We start from the raw sequence: 22893 nt of genomic DNA, 5'->3' as shown, positions 1-22893 counted from the left end.
GGTCTGGAAGCCAGACTAAAATTGGCCGCGCATTTGGCCCAGTTTGCGTTTACACCAAGAAGAGGCCGAGACCACCTCCAGAGCGAGGCCAAATGCGAGGCCAATTTTGGCCTCGCATTTGGCCTTTTGCGCGTTTACACTGAAGCGGGGCTGGGCTCGGCCGCGGCTCGGCCGCGGCCGAGCCTCGCACTGTAAACGGGGTCTTTTACAGCTTGCTTTGCTGAAAGAAGTGCTGCCGATTTTATAACTAAACTCTTTGCCTACGCCAGTGTGCCCACAGCATGCACTAATTGTACATGAAATTCTAGCACCTTGCAGTCAAAGGCTTAATACCCAAGTACCAGTAAATATCAAAATAAATAAAAATGTTTATACATCGATGTAAAACAAAGCTGATACTGATACACAGCTTTTATAGTCCACATGTAGTGCAAATGTTCTACATGCATCATCAATTCAAATGCAAAGCTAAACGCCATAGGACATGGAGAAGACAGAACTCTTTGATATCTTAAGCGGCAGCCATAGGAATGAATGACATACAATAATGTGATCGATGTCTTTTACCTTTTTTGTGGCAACAGTTCTTTAAAGCACGAATGTTTCTTGCAGCAGGCAGTTCATAAAATTTATGCCCCTCTAGGTCTTATGCGGCGCTAAGAATATAAGCCATGTAATATCCTTACAGTTGCAGTTATCATGGCAACAGCCATTTTGCCATATTAATTTTCACGGTGTTGACACTAAGCACATGATTCAATGTAGTTGATGTGTGATTTTTTTTTTCACAAGTATGTGAAATAAATAAAAAACTTGGTTGTACAATCTAATCTGTTACCAAAAAATTATTGGAATATACATATTTCAGACATGCCTCTTTAATGGTTGCTTTATGAAATTCCACAGACAGAAATTCCCTGAGCCACTAGAAATCGAATACATAAACATGAGGATTTAAAAAAAAAAATATATGAAGAAAAACAGACAATAAAACACACACACAAACACAAAAATAAAAACAAAACACTGCTCATATATTGTGCGGACGCCAGCATCCGCTATGACGGATCTCATGTTATCTTGCTACATCGCTGTCACACCAAACAGCAAGATATTCTGGAGTCATGAATGAAACCTAATCCTTGCTACCGACGCATTCCCAAGGCGGAACAGATACAGCCCAACTTCATCCTTTCAGCTTTGTGGTGTTCCTTCAGTCATATGCTAATGAGGTGCATGATTTATAATTCACTGTTACTCACCTCCCACCCCCCCCCACCATCTTACAGATTTGCTTTAAAGTAAAAAGTCATGCCGTATTAAAGGTTGCATTTAGCAAACTGAATATCGTCGGCCTTATGCCAAAAGGCCCTTAACACTGTACAAATCTTATGTGTTAAGGGCCTTTTGGCATAAGGCCGACGATAATCAAACTGACAAAGCAGTAAACATATGAAGGTTTCATTCTTTTCTCTGAACTTTGATAAAACATTACAGAATTGATGGCAAATCCAAATGCAATAACACCCCTCATCCCAGTAGAGTTTTTCCTTGATTAAGCAATATAGATTTCCTATTACTGATAAGACTATCTATTCCAGTATAACAGAAACATGGTGAGAGAGACTGAAGGTGCAATGAACCTTTCCTATTTGAGCTCAGAAATTACGACTGTCACACGATAGCTGCATTCACACACAGGTTTTTTTTTTTTTTTTTTTTTTACATTGCAACGTGAAAAATCACTTTTGTTCGCCATCGTTCACACATGTACAATTATTTTTGTGCAAATTACTGTACGAGCTGAAATTTTCGCGGTGGTTTCATTTTTGCGAATTTCGCGAATCACCTTTGAATCGCGAAAATAACAACACACAAAAATAACAACGCGCAAATAAGTTAGTTCAGTTAGACCCTCGCAACCACGAAATTAACAACACTCGAAAATGTCCTCGAAGTAACAATTCGCGAAAATATCTGTACATGAAAATTTCAGCTCGTACAGTAAACTCTTCAAATTTCCAGACTGCGCATGCCTAAACAATGATCAGAGCATGATCATGGGCATTGGAATACACCTACCTAGTGCAGCGAGTTGCACATGGGAATTTAAAAAAAAAAAAAAAATGTTTTGTTGCATGTCATTCACACACCCTGTGCATAGCAAATTATCATGACAGTTACCAATCAGGACTGGTTTTCGTATAGCGATGTGTCGCCAGAGTTGAAAATTTTTTGGTGTGTTCAGACACAAGAATTAATCACTTTCGCATGGTGATGAAAACATCAATATTCAACAATCATTAATTTCAGATATGTGTGAATGCTGCACTATTATAAAGGAGCAAGAAATGCAGATCTTGCAAAATTCTGCTACAATGGTCCACATAACCTGAAAAGAAGTGAACTGCTGAACATTTTTTGAGCTGTTAGCAGCTCACTGAGACATCTGTGCTTTCCCCTAAATAGAAATACTGAACTACAAAACATCAACAGCATACTAGGGTATAAACTCATCACTGAAAGAGGCTGTGTGTACCACATATTAATCTTCGGGGAAATTACTATATGTTGGAGGGGACCGGTATGCACGGGACTGTTCACTCTGAAAATACTCTCCCATTTCTGAGACTAAATCATGGTTACTAGCGAAGATAAATTGTTGACGGGATGGGTGCCACAGGTGGGCCATAAATCCAACAAAACAGCTCTTTAGCAAACCACTGATTACGACAATGTGGTGCAGACAGGGTTCCAGTAATCACACAAATTGGAGATGTTTCAGGCCTATGACGTCAGAAATGTAGTGTGATTTAATACAGAAAAATTAGACCGAGTTGGTGCTTTTTTGGGTTGAATTCTAGCAGTGCCACAGGGACAAAAAATAAGAAATGAAAGTTGGAGAGTAAACACATTTTGATGAAAAGTTTTCCCCATGGAAACATTTTACAGACAGATAACACAGCCTAGAATAACATAGGTCGTGTGACTGAAATAGCTTATGCATGAAATGCTATCATTTTACATACAGACCAAACCAACATGTCCTTGATGATTATTCAGCAGCAGAATGGTATAGTAACAATATTGATGGACTATTCCATGAGAGAAAAACTTATTCACATTTTACAAATTCAGGAACTGACAATGGTCTTTATGCCAGAGCACAATGCAAGCAAAAGAGTGTTGAAATACATAATAATCATACAAGCATCAAATTCTTTTTCTTAAATGCATGCACTATTTGTTTGACTCACTTGCCCAGCTCAAAACTTGAAGGACCACTCTACGCTGCAACGTCCACAGTCCTTGCCATGAAGAAATCTAACGTCCTCTTTGAATGTCAAGCTTAATGTGAAACATACATAAATATCTCAACATCCCAAGTTAACAATCTGACTGGCTAGAAAGGAAAATCTGAATACATATGAACATGTAACTTGGCACTCTTGTTCCAGTTTTGTGGGGGTAAAAACTTTCATGTGAGTTAGAAAAGGTTGGGGGGGGGGGGGCAGTAGACTCTACTCTCCTGACCCCCTGAAACTATTCTGTCCATGAGCAGAGCCAGTGATGATACATAATCATTACATTCTCCCTCTGGAGCTCTGCTGGCACAGCCCAAGCAATACCTTGCAAATCGCTCTGGCCCTTTGTAGTTCTCCCTCTATTTGAATTTTTTTCGGCGGCAGGAGAAATCTCGAACGGACAGCTGACAAACACATTGTGTCATACTTCAAACAGGGAGACGGTAGCATTAGCAGGCCGTGTAACAGCACTAGCTGCCAGTACACAGGGGAAGTTCAAGCCATTCCTGGAAAGCAAGAAGCAGTCTCTATCCTGAATTTATATCTTCCGTCTTTCCATCTCTTCCCCCTCCCTCCCCTTCTTTTTCTTTTCCTTTATCCTTTTTCTTTCTTTTCTCTATCTCTCCTTCCATGATGGCCAGCACGATGGAAGTATCGGCGGCCACCCACAACACAAAATCAGCCAGCCTATTTCACTTCAAGTACGATAGCGGTGTGACACACTCTACAAAGCACGCATAGGCCTGGGATAGAGGTGGTGGGGGGCCAACCCCGGCTGGTCTTGGAGCTGGTGTGGATGTAGGATTCATAACAAAGATACATTCATGAACAGCTGCCACGACTGAGAAAAGCTCTCCAGCAAACTTTTCTTCTTCCCCTCTCTCCTCACTCACTCCTCTGAAGTTGCCGTGAACAATCTCCTGTGAGTCTCCCGCCGACTCCTGGCCTTTTCTTTCGAGGGCAAAGCATCAGTATCCACTCCTAATTTCCAACGTGATACACATTGTTGTGGTCTATAACCATAACATCAACAATTCCCTGCACGGATGGCTGAAGTAAGCGCCGGCACTTCTGTGCAGAACCTTATACACTCGGCACTTCTGTGCAGAACCTTATACACTCGTCACAGAGCCAGACTGCTTTTGATTGTGACAAAATGCAATGTCTTTCATAACTTCTCCAACATGAAGTACTTCACGCTGTTTTCCACCATCCACCAGCTGCCTAGAGTCCATGGGCATAGTCCCCCCTTGGTTTTTGTTTCCCCATCCATAGCATTTATGGTACATGACTTAAAAGAAGAAGAATCCATCTCTCAGTGCATTCATTGTAATTTGGAGTTTGCTACGTAATCATCTTTGGTCACTTGGCTGAGATATCCACAAACAAAGTAAAACAAAGCGGTCCTAATAAAAGGTGAGACCCACCTTTCATTAAGACCTCTTTGTTTTTTGGATATCTCAGCCATTTCAATGTCGATTTTTATCAAATAAACTCCTAAATTCCTCTAAAAATCGTATGCTCTTTAACATCCATGGTTGTAAGTGGTTTCTGATCATCTCGCAAAAAAGTTAAAACCTGAATCCCCACCTCAACCAAAACTATACCATCCCTTCAAGCGCTCATTATACTGGTGAAGCTGAATATCATGTCTTACGAAATCATTTATTGGATTTAACATGAATAGACAAACAAAATACAGTGCTTCAAAGGCTTACTAAAGCACACTTCATGTTACAAAAGGAAAAACAAAACACAATATGGATGTCTCCTGCACTGTTATTTCTGCAAATACGAGATCTCTACTAGTTTAGTTTTCAGCTCTTAACAATGTCAGGATGATATACACACATTCTTCCCCCATGCTATATACTTGCCTCCGCCATCCATCGATGACATATAAACTTATCATTTTCCTTCAATGTTGACTACTCTTGAATATGACGTGAGGATATGTACAAATATTTATGGGTTTCCCACCCTAGCAATGGGACTCGCTATTATTTTCCCATAAATATGTTGCTTTCATGTTCTATCATTTTGGGATCAATCTCAATCTAATTTCAGTACTTTGCAAGCACATGTACAAAAATGGTCCAAATAGTCCAATTCATCCATGATAAAATCTATGCTGTATCATAAATATATCCAAGTTCTTTTATTTTTGTCTCTTCAATTCTTGAAAAGTAATAGCAAAATGTTTAAACAAAAAACAACGCAAATTCTTGCTTGGAGATTTGTATTATTCTGTTTATATGTGCTACACTGACCTTTTGGACATCATAGGACATGAGTTTGACTGCTCTTGATTTTCAGGCAAGCTGTGCCAGATTAATACACTGAATGGTAGTGCAAATTTAAATATATTTTCCGTATTCACACTTCATGAAACATTACTCTTGAGGCAAAGACCACGAGTTGTCACAATTATTCAAGCAGCAAAATAAAGAAAGCATTTGATGTTTCAAACAATACTTATGGCAGGAATAACCATGCAGCTACACAAACAGGAACACCACGGTTACCCCATATACTGAGATCTACATGAGACAGATAACAGACATCACTGGTTATCTCATCATAACAGCAGAGAAAGACCAACTATTCATCATCATTGCGTGATGGCAGCAATCATGAGCACATGGCTACCAAGCATGGGTATTATGACTCTATGATGCTGAGAGTAACCACACACAATAGGAGGACATTTCGTGACGGCAGCAATAATAAGCACATGGCTACCAAGCATGGGTATTTTGACTCTGAGGCTGAGAGTAACCACACAATAGGAGGAGATGGAAGTGGAGTACGACTACAAGTTGTTGTTGTGAAACCACGCACGGAGGACTCGGGGTTCCTACCTGCCATTCTGGAGTTGACCTGTAGGCCCATGGTTGCACGAGTCTACTACAAATTTTCATCCACAGCTGAGCAAAGGTGCGCCAGAGAGTTTAGTTGGTGCTAACTTAAAAATCCAGAGCGGCAGCAAGAGGGTCTTGGAAGGGTATGTCCCGCTGCCAAGACCTAGGGGCTCCTTGAAGAGCTGGAGATGCAAAAGGAGTGAATTCCGCCAAAGCGTCTCGAAGTGATGGGGAAAGGAGAAGCCTGTCTCTGTATGGCTGAATATTTTTTTGAAAAGGCTGCTCCGTACCGCGATTAGCTCATGATGCATTGAGCACATCAGGGGTTGCCGAGTGAGGTGCGAGATAAAAAAGCGGACGCGGTGAGAGTGCTCCCCCTCTCCCCTCTCCCAGTCTCTCTCCCTGTCTCCGGCCCGCTCTCACTCCCCGCGCGACACGCAGTGCCATTCAGCACCCCCGCATCCACCGATATGCAAGCAATGGCAAGGTTAGAGGAGACCAATAGAAAGTGAGCGAAGCCCTGGGCTCTCGGCTCCGTGCGTCGTCGTCGGCTGTGAAGTAAAGTGGCTTTCTGTGTGTGGGCGAGGAACAACACAATGCCTGCGCTAGAATTTTTGCACATGTGTGTATGTCTGTGTGTCTGTGTATGTGTGTGTGTGTGATGTGTCCCTGGGTCTGTTCTATTGTGTTAAGGCTATGATTGTGTATGTGCTGGGGCTTTGTGGGGACAGCCACACTGCTACAAGGAAGGAACACTACAATCACACCCTCCCCTCTCACTTTCTTCTTCTCAAATATGTGCCTCTAAGAATGAACAGTTGTTGTTTCATTTTTTCCCAAAACTTTGTGAATTGTACACATTTTGTGCATCTTGCGGAAGTCATTCTTTCAGACCCTCTGTGATTTTCTGTCCCTTCTGTGTCTTGGTGGCTGGGTAGAGGAGTTAACCCATACCTTGCCTGTTCATTCCATCTTTCTGTATAGTCGACATATGTTTACTCTTTTGTGTTTCCTTCTACAAACCCTGCTCTTTCCCAAATTCTATCACGGCAGGATCTCGTTCTTTTTTTTTAAACAACCTCTGATCCAGACATTTGAGCGTTTCCATATCATCTCACTGCCATTTCACTCTTGCATCCACAAGTTTTCATTTGCTTTCTTTAATTCTGTTTTTTTTTTTTGGGTGTGCTATTGTTACTCATTCTTTCCTACTCCTCTCAAACTCTCTCAAACTGAAATACATCTGACGCTGACTCCACTCCAAGCGAGTGAAAAGTTGTCAAGTGTGGTGAAGGGGTGGGGGTGAGATTACTTTCCATTATCAGAGAGCACCTCTTACTTTCTTGACAGCATGCCTTATCAACAGCAGCATTCACACAGACAAATTATCAGGATAGCGATCACAATCCAAATGTCGAGATTTTTTTTGTGCTCGTTCAGACAGACAGATATATCTGGCTAATTGCCAATCGTGATACTTTGTCAACCAAACTGTTCATGCCTGAAGTCTACCAAAATGGTGACCCTTAACCTTAGCTTGCCCTTGTGTTTATGCGCTGTTGTGATGTGTTGTTAATGACAGGTCAAAATATCTCATTTTTTTTTTCGCTCCAGCATTTGTGTATGGATCACACACTTGCTGCAGTGCAAATTATGGTGCTATTTCTCTAACCACCATGTTACTTCTCAAATTATCACAACACATTCTAAAAAATTTGCAAGATTTTCTGGAATTTGAATCATGATGCCGACTGTGCTTTTCAGTAGGATTTTTATGTCCGAACAGGCAAAAATTTCAAGATTTGGATCACGATGCAAAATCTTTGAGATTTGTATCCCGCTACTTTGCGTCAGTGTGAATCCTACTGTTGTTTGCCCACGACTGAAACAGTAGTCGTTACGCATCGAATGCCATGCCACTCCCTATCCCATCTATTTTAAGTCCTTCTTGTAATAACTCCTGTTGTTCCCCTTTATTTCAAGTCTCCCTATATATACACCTGTTGACTTCCCATTTTAGCATTCCTTTCCATTCTCACCTTGACCCTGGTTTCCATACATCACCGGTTTTCTTTTCCCACCTCAGAACTATCTCATGTTCACTCAGAAGCAAAACACTGAGAGACAGTTATAAATGGAACACCCTTCGCACACCTCACCTGAGATGTACAGACACAGGTAGGAAATGCACAAAAGGCAACATCCCATTGTAAAAACATTTCAGGGAAAGACGGTAAGCAATAAAGATTATGACTTCCTGATCATTAATCACGGAAAGTTCAAATGATGAGTACCTACATTTCTAGCACAGATCAGCCATCTTCCAAATAACTTGTCACACAAATATGAACTAAATCAATATACTAACGTATCAAGAATGTATGCATACCTTCGATTCAAAGGTTGTTCCTGACATTCAGAAAGCTTACTCCAGGCTTGCCTAACATAGCGACGACTGTTTCATAAAGAGAAGATTCTAAGCATTTGTAATGCAGTAAGTCCGTAGAGGTGGATGGAATAGCTTGTTGAGACCCTCAGGGGGAAAATATCCATAGATTTGAATACATCAGCAAAATATGTCTTTCCAGAACTACTGCTGAAATATTATCACAATCAGACCACAAGACACAGGTGTTGTGAGTAATGACATTCATTTGTGTAGAGGCAGAAGTGAGAACTCTGTGGAATAACTTTGTATGGCAGATTTCACCTATGGAGGGACCCCAAAGAGACTTTTGGGACAAGTTCTGAGGTGAATAACCATGCCAAAGCTTGCGTCAGCAGGGAAGTTTGTAGAAACTTTGTGCCAATGCAGAAAAGGCACATGTCCCACCCCTAAACCTGGCCTTGTAAACACAGGGTATGCAGATAAAAAGCAAACAACAACAACAACAACATAACAAAACCGCAAACTTAACCATCTTCTTTTTTGCCTGTTTACTTGGACTCATTTAAAAGCCAGCGAGGGCGACAGACTGACTACACTGGCAGGGAGACAGATGATGTCATCAGAAAAAGGTAGGTAGTGCAGGTTATTAACCCATTGAGGACGAGTCCCGAGTATACTCGGACAGGTGTCTATGGGAAATGCGTGCTGTAGCAAAATCGAACCGTCCTCAACGAGTTAATGCTTGAGATATATTTCTGACAACAGTTTAGATGGACTTCATCTACGAGGAAACATTCAACAAGGGCTTGGGTAATGTGGTGAAACATTTGATTGTGTTTTGAGTGTTCACAATTCTATTAGTCACAATTTTGTGGCTTGGGATTCAACTTGCTATCAAGGAATGTGAGTGGGAGACTGTACTTAAAAACAACAGCTTGTGGTTAAATGTATCCATTCATAATTTCATACAAGACTTCCCTTTCATCATCATTGTTATTACTTATTATTTAGGAATGTAATGGCTGTAAAGATTGTGTTTCAGGAATCAAAGCACAATAAACTGCGTGGTTTGCTTTGCGCAGAAATGATAATGCAGTGTGCACATATAACAGCATCTAAAGAGCTGAAAATGCATATGGCAGCAATGCCTCATTAAAGCAGTTGCCATTCATGCGCACATCCATCCACTCCGCATAGTGTTCCACTCAACTGATTTTGATGACTTTTAAGGCACACTATAAACTTTTGTATGTTAAATTTCTGTTTAGATGAGGAGTTAAACACCCACATACTGTGAGGTCAACAACGCCAGCAAAAATGGGGGTATCTACAGGATGTATTGAGAAATGTGAAGTTACACTGCTACATGCTATGATATTGCTGAGACTACTGTAAACATTTTAAATTTCGCAGCATGGAAACTTTTCTGTCGATGTGCACTACTATAGTGAGAATGACAACACGCAGTTTCCCATTTTACTAGTAACTAACTGATGTGATATTTAGCAACACAATATGGGTGAGATTTTCTGCATATACGCAATCCAGGAATCAAATTTTTATCAAGTTGCAATGGGGATCAATACAAAAAAAAAAGGAAAAGTAGAAACTTAAAGAAGAAAACAGCAACACCTCTATCTAAAAGTTACATATTCTATTACTAATCAATATGATACATAGCATACAAATGCTGCTGGAAGAGGCACAAAAGAAGTTATGGCTAGAAAAGTTTTGAGTCTATTCCTCCCCCCTCAAAAAAAAAAAAAAAAAAAAAAAAAATCACCTCTCTTTTCCAACAAAGACCCTGAAACAAGGGGTAAGAATGAGAGGGCCATGCAAAGGAATGGCAACCAAACTTGACATGGGTTCAGTGACCGCGAGGTCGTTCACCCCCAAAATTTAGTGTGGGCATGCCTGGCAGTCTACAAACACAGACCCCTTTCATTCTGTGGGACAAGGATGAAATGTGTCAGCTGATAATCCCTGTCAAGGACAGATGTCTTGTCAAAGCTGCTCGCATCAAATATCTCTTGTTAAAAAAAAAAAGAAAAAAAAAAAAAGAAAAGGGCAACCTGTATCAGCTGCTTGGAGTGAGTAACAAGTCTGGTAAGCGTATACCACATGAAGGAATTCCCAACAAACTTTTGACAACAATAAACATGTCATTTTGTCATTTGGATCCCCTCTGCTAAACCCTGTCCCCCTCAAATGAATAAAAAAAAACCAAAAAACAAAAAACAAAAAACAGAAGAGTTTAGGTACCTATAATTATACTTAGCAGCATTAATATTTTGGCAGTGATACTCCTATGGGGGGTTGCAAAGTAATCTGTTCCATACCATTTTCACACTATGGCAATTATCTGTTCAGGCACACTGTGCCATATGCTTGAATGAATGAATGAATTATGTTTCTGCATATATGCAAACTTTCTAAAGATTCACAAACTGTCTCTCTTGGATTCTACCACTTCTCCCTCAAAACAGGGGGAGGGGGGATCAAAATTTCGTGCTACACAATGATGCATTTGGAATTAAATATTTCAAAAGGCATAAGAAGAAGACTACATGTCCTGTAGAGCATAATTCCATTCACAGCCAGCACCCACTACCCCCTTCATGCCGTATACCATGGCTGCCCGGGTGAGAGTGAATTGATTATAATTTAGCAGGAAATTGAGTCTGTAATGGCCTGCCTATCCATTCACATTGTGTGATTTCTGAACAGATTCCACCAAAATTCAATAGAATTGTCCCTCCTTTTTCAGAGACCTTATTCCCCAGGCACAGCTAACTTGTCTGTGGATGGTGGCTGACAAATGAAAAAGAGGGGTCAAACTTTTGACATTAAAATATAGACGGTGTCAAATTTCAAACAATACTAAAAACAGCTTAGCTGGGAGAGACATATAGGGTTATTATCATCACATGAGAGACAGTAACCCTTCCTTTTTATAATGAGGCAGGTCTCCATGCATCCATTTTCTATCTCATTGTCTCTTATCATCTACCATCTCAATGAAATGATATTTCTCAAAAAAGATTGTTTGGTCTGCTTTTGCTGTTGTTGTTGATATTTATGTTTTATTCATTATTGTTGTGTGCACACTAGCATTATACTATGTTCGGTTTATCATGATTATGTTATTTTTGAGTGTGGAACAAAAGAAATGAATGAAATAAATAAAATGAAATGAAATAAAAATCTGCAGAAAGCTTGTGAATCAACTAGAATGAGAGATTTAGTTCAAAATTCCATCAATTAAAAAGAAAATGTGGACTCAATTTGAAATTACCATCACTGTGAAATGTGTAGTAAGATTAAATCATCATGCATCAAGCATGCAGGGATGGGGAATACATTACTTTTTTTTTCAGTAGCAGTTAAAGCAAAACATGATTCACATAATAAATCTTTCGAGTTCACATCTTCCTGTTTTCTCCACTGGTAAAAGAATGAGGAATATGCCAACAAAATTGTATCTGGAGCCCAGAATATATCCAGTGAAGAAGGGGAGAAAATCAAAGGATTGTCTGCTTGATCAGAGTGCAGAAACCCTGATTTCTCCTCACCGTGACCTCTTGGTCAGTGACCTCTCAGGCCGAACATATCATTAGTGGGCTGTGGGTAGCTGTAGCCTGGGAAATCAGACCCCTTTTCCAGGATGTCTGGCTTATGATGACTCACACAACATTCAACTATCAACCTGCTAATAACCGTGACAAGGATCGCGGAAATATCAAACTACTCTGTAACATGCGCCGACCTCCATTTCTTCCTGTATAATGTAGCTTTCCTGTTTTTCTATGCTTTCAAACTCATGCGATCTTGACGCATGAGCAGAGTGGGCTACAGTATGTGAACCAGCAGTGACTGCTTCTATTAGTATGAGCAGTATTTTATGGCATGCAAAACTAATATGGCACTTGAGAACTTTAATAACACAGGCTTGGAGAAAGATGCTTATTGGCCAAAATATGCAGGGTACTGTTTGGGGAAAAAGTTGATTACTTCACCCCACTTCAAGATCAAAGTACATGTCATCAGTCTCACCGCAGTTTAGGGTCACAGAGAATTTGTAACCACAGAATGACAGATTTGTGAAGGCAATAAATCATTAATGAATTCAACAAAAAAAAATCTTCATTGAAAAATATCCATTTGCCCTACGCTTTACACAATGGTGAATTCTTTCACAATGTCCCATAATCCCTCGTGTCTTTAGTCCTAGAGGTGCAATGCGCACATAGATACAGTATCATACTCTTTTTACACAAGAGTATTTTTCTTCATTGGAAAGTGATATGCTCTTTCCTCTCTATTTCTTTTATTGTCTGTGCTACACTGACAGCTAACCAAAATGATTTTGCCTGACTGTCAGGGTGTTCAAGACACAAAGAAATTTATACTAAAATGGCATGACTATATCAAAATGGTAGGCCTATAGCTATATCAAAACAGTATAGCTATGCGATGAATCTAGTAAATCTGAATGCTGACTAATGAAACAACATATAACAAAACAACGAATAATGACGCAAAGGTCAGAGCATCGTTTCGAACTAGAACTCGATAAAGAACCAGCATTCCATCATGTCCATATGCGTCTGAACGTATGACAAACATAGAAAGGTATATTATTCTTTATACGTTGTTTCTCTGTCGAGTTTTGGTATAAAATGGTTTGCGTCTGAACGGAGATAGTACCCTTTCATAGAGCACCAAGTGTATCAAGGTACTGGAGTGGACGGTAGAGTGTTTGGTACATTACTGCAATAAAATCCACCATGAATTCAGGTCCGTTGAATGGTAAGATGATTGGGACCAGCACACTGTCTCCCACTACCCCTGGTTTGGTCATTCTACCGGTTCCGGATGTGAACTCTATCAACATCATCATTCAAGGATGCATTATAGAATTGCCTCTCTTGCAAAGAAGTCTGCAGTATTCGTTGCCATCCTGTTACTGATGAATGCACAATGATGCTACAGTATGCCTATCCCAGTTTCACTAATACTTATGACAGCATTATCTTACACTCATCTCTACCCTTAAAGTTTGATAAAACATAGAATTCAATTGGACAAAAATCAGGTAGGCCTACACTGCTATGACATGCAATTATGTCAGTGGTTACACTAGGTTTATAAATATCTCTTTAAAGGGATGGTATAGTATTGGTGGCGATGAGGAATGAACTTATGACTTTTTGCGAGATACAAAAAAAAACAACAACAACCCACACTTTTGAAATGATACAGAGCATACCATTCTAAGCGGAATTCAAAGTTTATTAGATAAACATCGATTTTGGAATGGCTGAGACATCCAAAAACAAAGTAAAACGAAGCGATCCTAATAAAAGGTGGGTCCCACCTTTCATTAGGATTGCTCTGTTTGGGATATCTCAGCCATTTAAAACCAATTTTCATCAAATAAATGTTGAATCCCTCTAGGAATTACATTTTCTTTCATATTTCATAAGAGGTTTCTCATTATCTCACCAAAAATGTTAGAAACCTGAAGTTAGGTCTCAACCACAATGATCACTTAAAAAAAAAAAACCAAACAAACAAACAAACAGAGGGATTATAACTTTGCCATTGCAGATGGAACACCTGCATTGAAAAAAAAAAAAAAAAAAAAACAGCAACAATTTGGTCTTTATAGGAGGATAACTGACTTACTTTTATGAGGCTATAGCTACATTTTACTCCGGCTAGATATTATGCAATATACTATATCATGGTCAAGTAAAGCCTTTGAGAGATATTGAATGCATTAAAATAATCATTCTGAACTGACTTTTTGTATCAAAAATATTTCACAGGGTTGTGACAGCGAAAGCCAATACATGCCTGGAAATTCAAGACTAACACACAGACACAATTACAACTCCAGTACTGAACAAAACACCATCAACAGAGCACACATGTTGGTGCACACATGGAACAAAAACAATGCTGCAGGTTGGAAGATGAGCGAGGTATCCTCAGCATATCTCATTTTCCACCACAAGATGGCAGCAGATAGAATCATCTCAATATAAAATCAACTCTGTAAAAGCTGTGCGGGATGATGTCACCCAAGTCTTTTATACGATGTACACATTATCTGTTTTCAACACAGGGACTGAATACACTACACTGAAAAGAAAAATAATTTCAAGAAATGTATAAAAAGAAGTCCAATCAATATGATATGTACGAGTAACAATGAAAGGTTGGGATTAAAGGCATTATTTATCATTTGTAGATGAAACAAAAACCCAGCTTTAGTGCTTCAAAATAGTTCTAAAATGTGAGTTAGGGATAGAAACAACCAATAAAAAAAAAATCTTAATCAGTATAATCAATGTTAAGTATCAAGAATACAAAATGTGAAAAATAATTATAATGAAATTGTTTCTAGAATAAACCAGGGAGGTGGAACCGTCTACAGTTATGGTTTATTGAGAAAAGTAGTGATATCTCCTTATATTTTAGGCTTTATTGCGAAATTTTTATATGGTGGCATGTTTTGTGATGCAAGTGACCTACACATATGCATCAAATGTGATGACTCAAACATTTCTAAAATCACCGGTCCCAAAGGTAAACACTACCTTTAATGATATCAATTTATCATAGAACAGATATCTGTGTTCCATATTTACCTTTACCTGATTTTTCTCCTGGGACCCTCAACTAATAATCAAGCTTCTATGTAGGCCCCATCATATTTCTTATACTTTGAACATAGTTCAATACTCTTGTAGCGTTGTGTTTATTGAGACAGTTGTACATTCAGGTGAAGGTCACATAATTTTTACTTTGTAATTTTGGTATTGTATAATTCCTTTTTTTTTTTTTTTGAGGGGGCATGACATTTTCCTGAGAAATCTAAAAATAACATTGAAATTGAAATAGTTCATCATTTGAAAGTCAATTTCTACTGTTCCTTGGGGAAACAAAAATTGGTTGGTTCTCTTTATTGAACATACAAGTACACACTCATTGTTCTATTTTCAATTAGGAATCCCTAGAGGGATTTTTTTTTTCCTAAGAAAAACTAATAGAGAAGCAAGAAATGATATGGATGAAAATAGTGAAATTGGGGACACCCGCATTATGTTCTGCTCAAGGACCTTCTTATTGGTTATGTCATTGTCTGGATGTCATACTAAGGGATATGATATGCTTGTGATGCTCAGAACATTCAGCCTTTGTGTTGTGAATGGTTTGGTCACTTTTGCATTCAGTAACAGCTGATAAGCAAAGGACACTCTAATCTGCCCATTTCCTGTCATGACATATAATGATTTGGTTGGTTGTTTGTTGTTGTTGTGGGTTTTTTTTTTTCCCCAGGGGCCAGTTTAGGTGCCAAAAAAAGTCACTGTACTGTAAAACAAGGAATGTTCATGTGCATTTTAATTTCGTGAATTTCACAAGAGCCGAGTTTCGTGAAATTAAAATGCACGCTAAAGATCTTGTCTACACTATATGCACTGAATGTCAGAGGCAAGTCGCGAAAATTTCATGCTGCGAATATGGCCGTCGGCTCCCATGCGCGAAAATTTCTTGCCGCGAAAATATTGTGTTTTACAGTACATGGACTCCTTAATTAGCTAAACACTTTTTATATCCCGACTCAAAAGGCTTCCCCCCCCCTTCTTTACTGTTGTCGAGGTTATGACACATCCCACATGCCCATTTAGCCTGAGGCAATCAAAACTCAGTGTTATGCAGGTAACATGAACAGGAAGGTATTTGCTTAAATTGTGAATACAGATGCTTTTGGCAGGTTTTCTGATAGGATAGGGCCAATGGGCAAATGTGAACATGAATAAATAAATGAACATATATATACATATATCTTCCCAACCCTGTTTTTGTGGTTTACTTCTCCTTGGGCATTAATCATAGAAACAACCACTTCATGTAATTCGCTCTCATACAAATACATGATGAATGCATTCAATACCACTCGGTGTTTACCACAAAACTTTCCATTAAAAAAAATTCAATGAATGAATACATATAATTCATCAACAGGCAACTGGTCTTTGCACTGAACATACTATACACGTTCAGCATAATGTAAGACTGAATGCGGAACAAAGAAACATCAACTGAACATATATATCAAAAAAGAAAAAAAATGAACAAGACTGTGGTTGATCCTCATATACAAACTTTGTACACAGGCATGCTTTTTCCATCCTCTCGATATCTGCCTGTCAGTTAGAGTAATGTACTGGTCTATGGAATGTGTACGGTAATGATTGTGTTGAAACAATGAAAGAAATACAAGTCTAAAAAGCACAGAACGATTCCTCTTTCTTACTGCTCTCATTAAACATGTAGAAAGACAGTGTGCAATTGTGTGGCCTGCTATTTGCGACTGATATACAAACTAACAGTCTTTGTTTATATCAACTATTCCATAGGAAACATACAAACAACAAAAGTGACACATACTTTGGTTAAGACTTCATGCAGATGGCTACGTAGTATAGAGCCAATTAGTGTTTTTATTTTTATTTTCCTCTCCTATTGCTGACCACAAAGGCCTTCTCAGTTACCAGGGTCCTACTTCAGAAAACTTTTTATAAGTAACAACTGCCAAATTTATATGACAAACTTGCTCTCAGCCAATCAGATGCAAGGATTTCAGTAGCTTATAACAACTACTGTAATTTGTTATTGATAACAAGTTTTATGAAACAGGGCCCTGGTCCCTCCAGAAGGTGTCAAGCAGGAAGACAGGGTTATTTGTTAATGCCAACTGAAATAGCCCCCTCTACAGGTAAGACTTGAACACATGGCATAGCAAGTGGCGTGAAATCCACTTCCTTCCTGTGGTATGTGTTTGTATTTTTTCCCCCTCCTTGTCCTTCTCCTCTTCGTTGGTAGGCCATACCTTGTACAATTTGCTTGAATCTCCCAATGGGGGGGGGGGGGGGGGGGAGTTACCTCTAGGCTTTTACACATATCAAATCTCATAAACATGTTACAGAATTCAGGCTATATCGATATCTATAAAATTAACAAATAATAATAAGAGTAAACAAACAATTTATACAAAATATATATTTCTGCTGCATTCTTTTATTGCAATGAACTTCATGGTTTAAGAACATTTGACCAATGATTCTTCGTACTGCAAGTATTCATTGACCAGTCTTCAGTGCTTCAAAGCATACACTGTGTATTTCTCTTTCTATCTGAAATCAATAGGCCTACTTGAGAAAGTATGAGACTTGTGCCCCCAAAATGCCTTCTCCAAACAGGAAAGATTTTTTCAAAAGGTGAAATATATATTGGACAGCAAAATTAGATGTTGGACAATCATGATATAGCTTCCTTTATCTTCTTACTCTGGCTGACATACACGTAGACAGCACCTGGATAACACACACATACACACAGACAAATACACACAAACTCATAGTAAAAGCGAGGGAGAAACCTCCCTGTATCAACAAATATTTGTGTGGCAGGCAGGAATTCTTCATAAATACAATAATATTCGTACTGAAGAACTAAGACAGAAGAATGATTCACTACGCCACTCACTGCGGAGCTGAAATAGGTCGGCTGTCAGACCCCAGACAAAATGTCGCAATACAACTTGCGATTGTCGGTATCACAATTTCTGAAAAGATTGGTGAAGTCATGGCAGCTGGGGTGTCACTTATTCAAACATTACAACATTATTGACCCTGAATGTCCGCACAGCCATTTGCACCGGCAATCAAATTGGTTCAAGAGAAAACAGCATTCTCTTGACTGTGTTCTAAAACAAATGTGGATGAATATCATAAAAATATGTATGTGTTGTTTGAAAGTTTGCATGTTGATGTAAGTGAGGAAGAGAGGTTTGCAGTAACAGCATAAAGTGTAACTACAAACTTCTCTTCCTTAATATATATACATATATATATCTCCTAGATGTATACTGCCATACGCATATGTTTTTGTATTGCGATACATACATACATGTATATGTCACATTTTACTTGTATCTTACATCATACTATGTAATTCAGGGCTGGACACTAAATTTTTTTCTCTGGTGGCCTGTTTGGGCCACTAAAATGTTTGAATTTGAAATTCTGCTGGAACACACACAAAAAAAGAAATTGGTGGCAAGAACAAACGAAAACATAAAACTTTTTGAATTTTAGCTGTCTGATCAGGCCACAAAAAAAGATGGCCTCTTTGGAAATTTTGTGGCCCGACATTAATATTTAGTGCTGCCTTTTGAGTCGAGCCCTGCATACTTTGAAATGTATTGAATGAGACATCACTCACCTGACATGTCTTGACCCATGTGTTCTGAAAGATAGAATGGAAAATAAAAATAGATACATATTAATCACCATGAAAACAGATATGTATATCTATGGCACAAATATTGTGAGTCTGCATTACTTAACAGTACTAAACAGAAGGAAACGAGTGCTTTATGACTCCTAATTCATCAACGTTAGTACTCTGAATGAGAGGAATGATGGGCAAGCCCTCATTGTTTCTAAAGGATGGATGGTGTATACATACATGGTAGCAACAAGTGATAAGTGCATTAATTTTCATTGATGTTGACAACTCCATGAAATCAGGGAGGTCACCTCCCTGATGAAATGAATCCAACCAAATACATGAGACGTCTGTGTATTCTCTTGCAAATAATTGCTCCTGGCATTAACTCAGTCAATACCATTTGCTGACCAGTTCTATGTGAATGGTACTTTAAGGTTATGATCATGTGAGGGTCAATCCAACACTGCATGCTACACTATCATATGAGGAAAAAAAAAAGGAACTTACAGACCCCTCAGCATGGGGAAAATAAAATGGCCTGAATAAATCAATTTTCATTTCACTGCCCAACCACGTACAGTCAAAAAACACGACTCAAATCAAGATTCCTCGGCTGTATGTGTACATGCATACATGTAGACATCAGATATAAAGCTATTATTATACACACAATTTACCATTGGGATTCCCCAATATTGAGTCAGGCTAGTCTTCCCATGGCATGGAATCTCAATGCTGCTGGGTCTTTAAAGGGATGGTATAGTATTGGTTGGTTGAGATGAGGATCCAGCTTTTAACTTTTTGAGAGATACTTAATAGAAATCACTTTATTAAATGATAAAGGGCATACAATTCTAAGAGGAATATAAAGTTTACTTGATGAAAATCGGTTCTGAAATGACTGACATATCTAACAACAACAACAAAGTAAAACAAAGCAATCCTAATAAAAGGTGGGTTCCACCTTTTATTAGGATTGCTTTGTTTTGGATATCTCGGCTATTTCAAGCCCAATTTTTATCAAATAAACTTGGAATTCCTCTTGGAATTATATGCTTAAAATTTATATTTCACAAAAGGTTTCTCTTTATCTCAAAAAATCATACTGTAAACGTGGAAATTTTCGCGGTACATTAATTTTCACGGATTTCGCGCTACGCTCGGCTAGCGCGAATTCAAAAACGCTCGAATATATCTTCACAATTTTCTACGCACATTTTGAACGGGATGAATTGTGTGCGCTTCATCGATGATACTGCTACGTAGTACAATGTACAGGCATGTTTACGCTACTAGTACTGTGCGAAGAGACGATACCCTAGATTGCTGTGTATTGTAGCATGCATGTGTGCACCGCACGCATCGATGCTACAGTCCCCCGTGACTACGGTACTAGAGTCACAGCTGTACTACGTATTTGAGTGCTTGTACTTGCAGTCGAGCCGCTCGCTACGTCGCTTGTCGTACGCTGGCATAGCAAGCTATGTAGCAGAGGCTTTGGATGAAAGCAGTGAATGTGTACTACAGTAAAGTAACCTGCTGCGGAGCGCGAATTTAAGAACCCGCGAATACGTTTTCGAGCCGCTCAGCGCGAAAAATTAATCGCGCGAAAATATTGATGTTTACAGTAATAGAAAGAGGCTGGAAACCTAAAGTCCCATCTCAACCGAAACTGTACCATCCCTTTAAGGGATTTTCATGCTTTGATTCAACTGGTGCTCATTGTAAAGTCGCTTCCTGTCTACACAATTACTATGCAACATGGAAAAAGCAAAGTACATAGCACAAGATCTGCATGAACAAAAAAAAAAAAAAAAAAAAAATGCTTGGTGAGTGTCTCCCATGGAATTCAAATGTGATTAAAATTCATCATTCGTTTATCTACAGGACACAACATGAGAACAGATTAGAGATAGGGTGACTCAATTGGCAATCCTTTTTCTTGTGTCAACATACATGTATCTGTCCACATGATACATGGTACACAATCTATCTGCAAATACTGAATGTGATTCTCTGGGTCAATTTCCTAATGCCTTGGTTTGTGCTGAATAAGCATGTTGCTTCATCATACGATTCAAATGCTCTGAGAGCATGAAATACATGTAGGCAGTTCCTTTGCTTTGAAGAAAAGCATTGGATATCAATACGGATCTGTGTTTATTTTTAGTGCATGTAAGAAAGTACATTTCCTCTTAAATTTATGATATAATGTTGTTCACAAGGTATGAAAGTTTCTTGATGAAGTGTAAGAAAAGGAGATGATGCTTGCTATCCTTGCATCAGCCACACGCTGGCAGGCTAAGAACATGGCCATTCAGGCAAACATAACTCGAGTGAGACAGCAAACAATGTAGTCAAGCTGAGAGGCAGCTTGCTGGATGCCTATACAGCCGTATCATAATCAAGCCCTTGAACATGTGCAAACATTATACATCCAAAAAGCATTATTAATTGCATCGAGTATCGCTGACAAGCACGGTGCAGATATCAGCGCTTATCTCAGGCTGACACAGATTTTGAGGGCGGCATAATCAAGGTCCAGAATCAATTTGACTTCAATATCTGACTATATCACAACAGCATATATTAATAGTAAAATCTGGCTACAGGCTAGGTTGCACAGAAGTATTATCTCTAGCAACACAATTTACCTAACAGTAAAATCTTCATAAATAGCATCCACATAATATTCAGCTTTATCATACTCAGCTTTATTATACTCAGTTCACTCAGTTCACTCACAACCAGCAATCTCAAGTCACGATGGCAGCAAATTTGATAAATGACAATAATCTAAGGCTTTGAAGCATGCACCATACTGTGGACAGCATGCTCTGATATGCAAATTGGGCTGTGTTTATACTTCCCCTTTTCGGGTCAAAATCAGCATTTTGACACGCATCTAGTTCAAAACACCGTTGCGTCCTTTCTCTTCATATAAATGCCGTTTCAAAATGTTGTTTCAAAATGCAGAAATATGTGTGTTTCTGACTAATCACGCTTACAGGGTAAGCATAAACACAAATCACAAATATACGCGTTTAAATAATGTCATCTCCACCGCCTTTACGGTTCACGTGAAAATGCATGCACCAGGCAAGCCGACATTTCGATTACTGTGCTGTGCAATATACAGTCTGCAGGTGTTAATCCCTCGTGCTCCCTGTCAGTTGGTACATTACTTTACTGCATGTACACAGACACGTTAATACATGAAGAGCTCACTACAATACAATACAATCCAATTCTGTCAACAATTTGTCGATGAAATTACTCGTATTTCCTATCATTGTCTACAGTTCACACATGTGTATTACAGCTGTAGTAAAATAATCGAAATGATAAATTAGACGTGTTACGAAACGTGAGCAATGCACACACTCAGGCCAGAATTTCCGAAAAAGCACGCACCCCAATTTGACCTGCCTCTGCTGAGGTCAACGAAGCAATCGTAAACGCTCTTTCCACGCTCGAAGAAAGTGAGCATAAACAATGTTCCCGTGAACAGCGTTTTGAATCAGCGTTTCATAACGCTGATTCTGGCTTTGCAAATTGAGCATAAACACACCCAAAGTTACTAAAACTTAAGACTGTTTTGAATGTGATGCTTACATCCCCTCTCCCTTTCTCTCTCCATCTCTCTCCTCCTTTCTTTCTCTATCTATAATGACTAGGGTTACTGGCTCTATACTATTATGCACAAACTAAGCTTAATGTTTCATGGCACAAACTCCAGAAGCCTGTCCAAAAACTTGGCATTCATACCAACCCCTGGGCCATCAGACACCTTACCATTTTACAACCTGACAGATAGCAATTGAAAAGATGTGAGATAACTCTTACTGTGGTCGCTGCCGTATAGGAAGGCTTGAACACCGGCAATTCCAGGCATGTTTAGGATAAACTGGCACCAACACACACACAGGCTGATGAAGGTATGAATGACACATGAATTTTCGCCACATAACTCTTGGGTGATAGTCTCTGAATACAGACCCCTTATCATATAGGTGAGATCAGAAATGGCAAA

The 22893-nt window shown here is 39.0% G+C and overlaps 1 protein-coding gene across 1 annotated transcript in view; it reads right to left on the bottom strand.

Moving 5' to 3' along the window:
* LOC140228696 (oxysterols receptor LXR-alpha-like) overlaps positions 1-22893 on the bottom strand; it is a 193310-nt gene that overhangs the window by 40497 nt on the left and 129920 nt on the right. Inside the window, exon 2 of the mRNA XM_072308965.1 lies at positions 18852-18875. Coding sequence (XP_072165066.1) covers positions 18852-18875 — 24 coding nt within the window. The remainder of the gene's footprint in view (positions 1-18851; positions 18876-22893) is intronic.

Source organism: Diadema setosum, chromosome 5, assembly GCF_964275005.1.
Source record: "Diadema setosum chromosome 5, eeDiaSeto1, whole genome shotgun sequence".
Taxonomy (NCBI): Eukaryota; Metazoa; Echinodermata; class Echinoidea; order Diadematoida; family Diadematidae; genus Diadema; species Diadema setosum.
The sequence above is the reverse complement of the archived record's forward strand: the minus strand, read 5'-3'. Positions and strand labels throughout refer to the sequence as shown.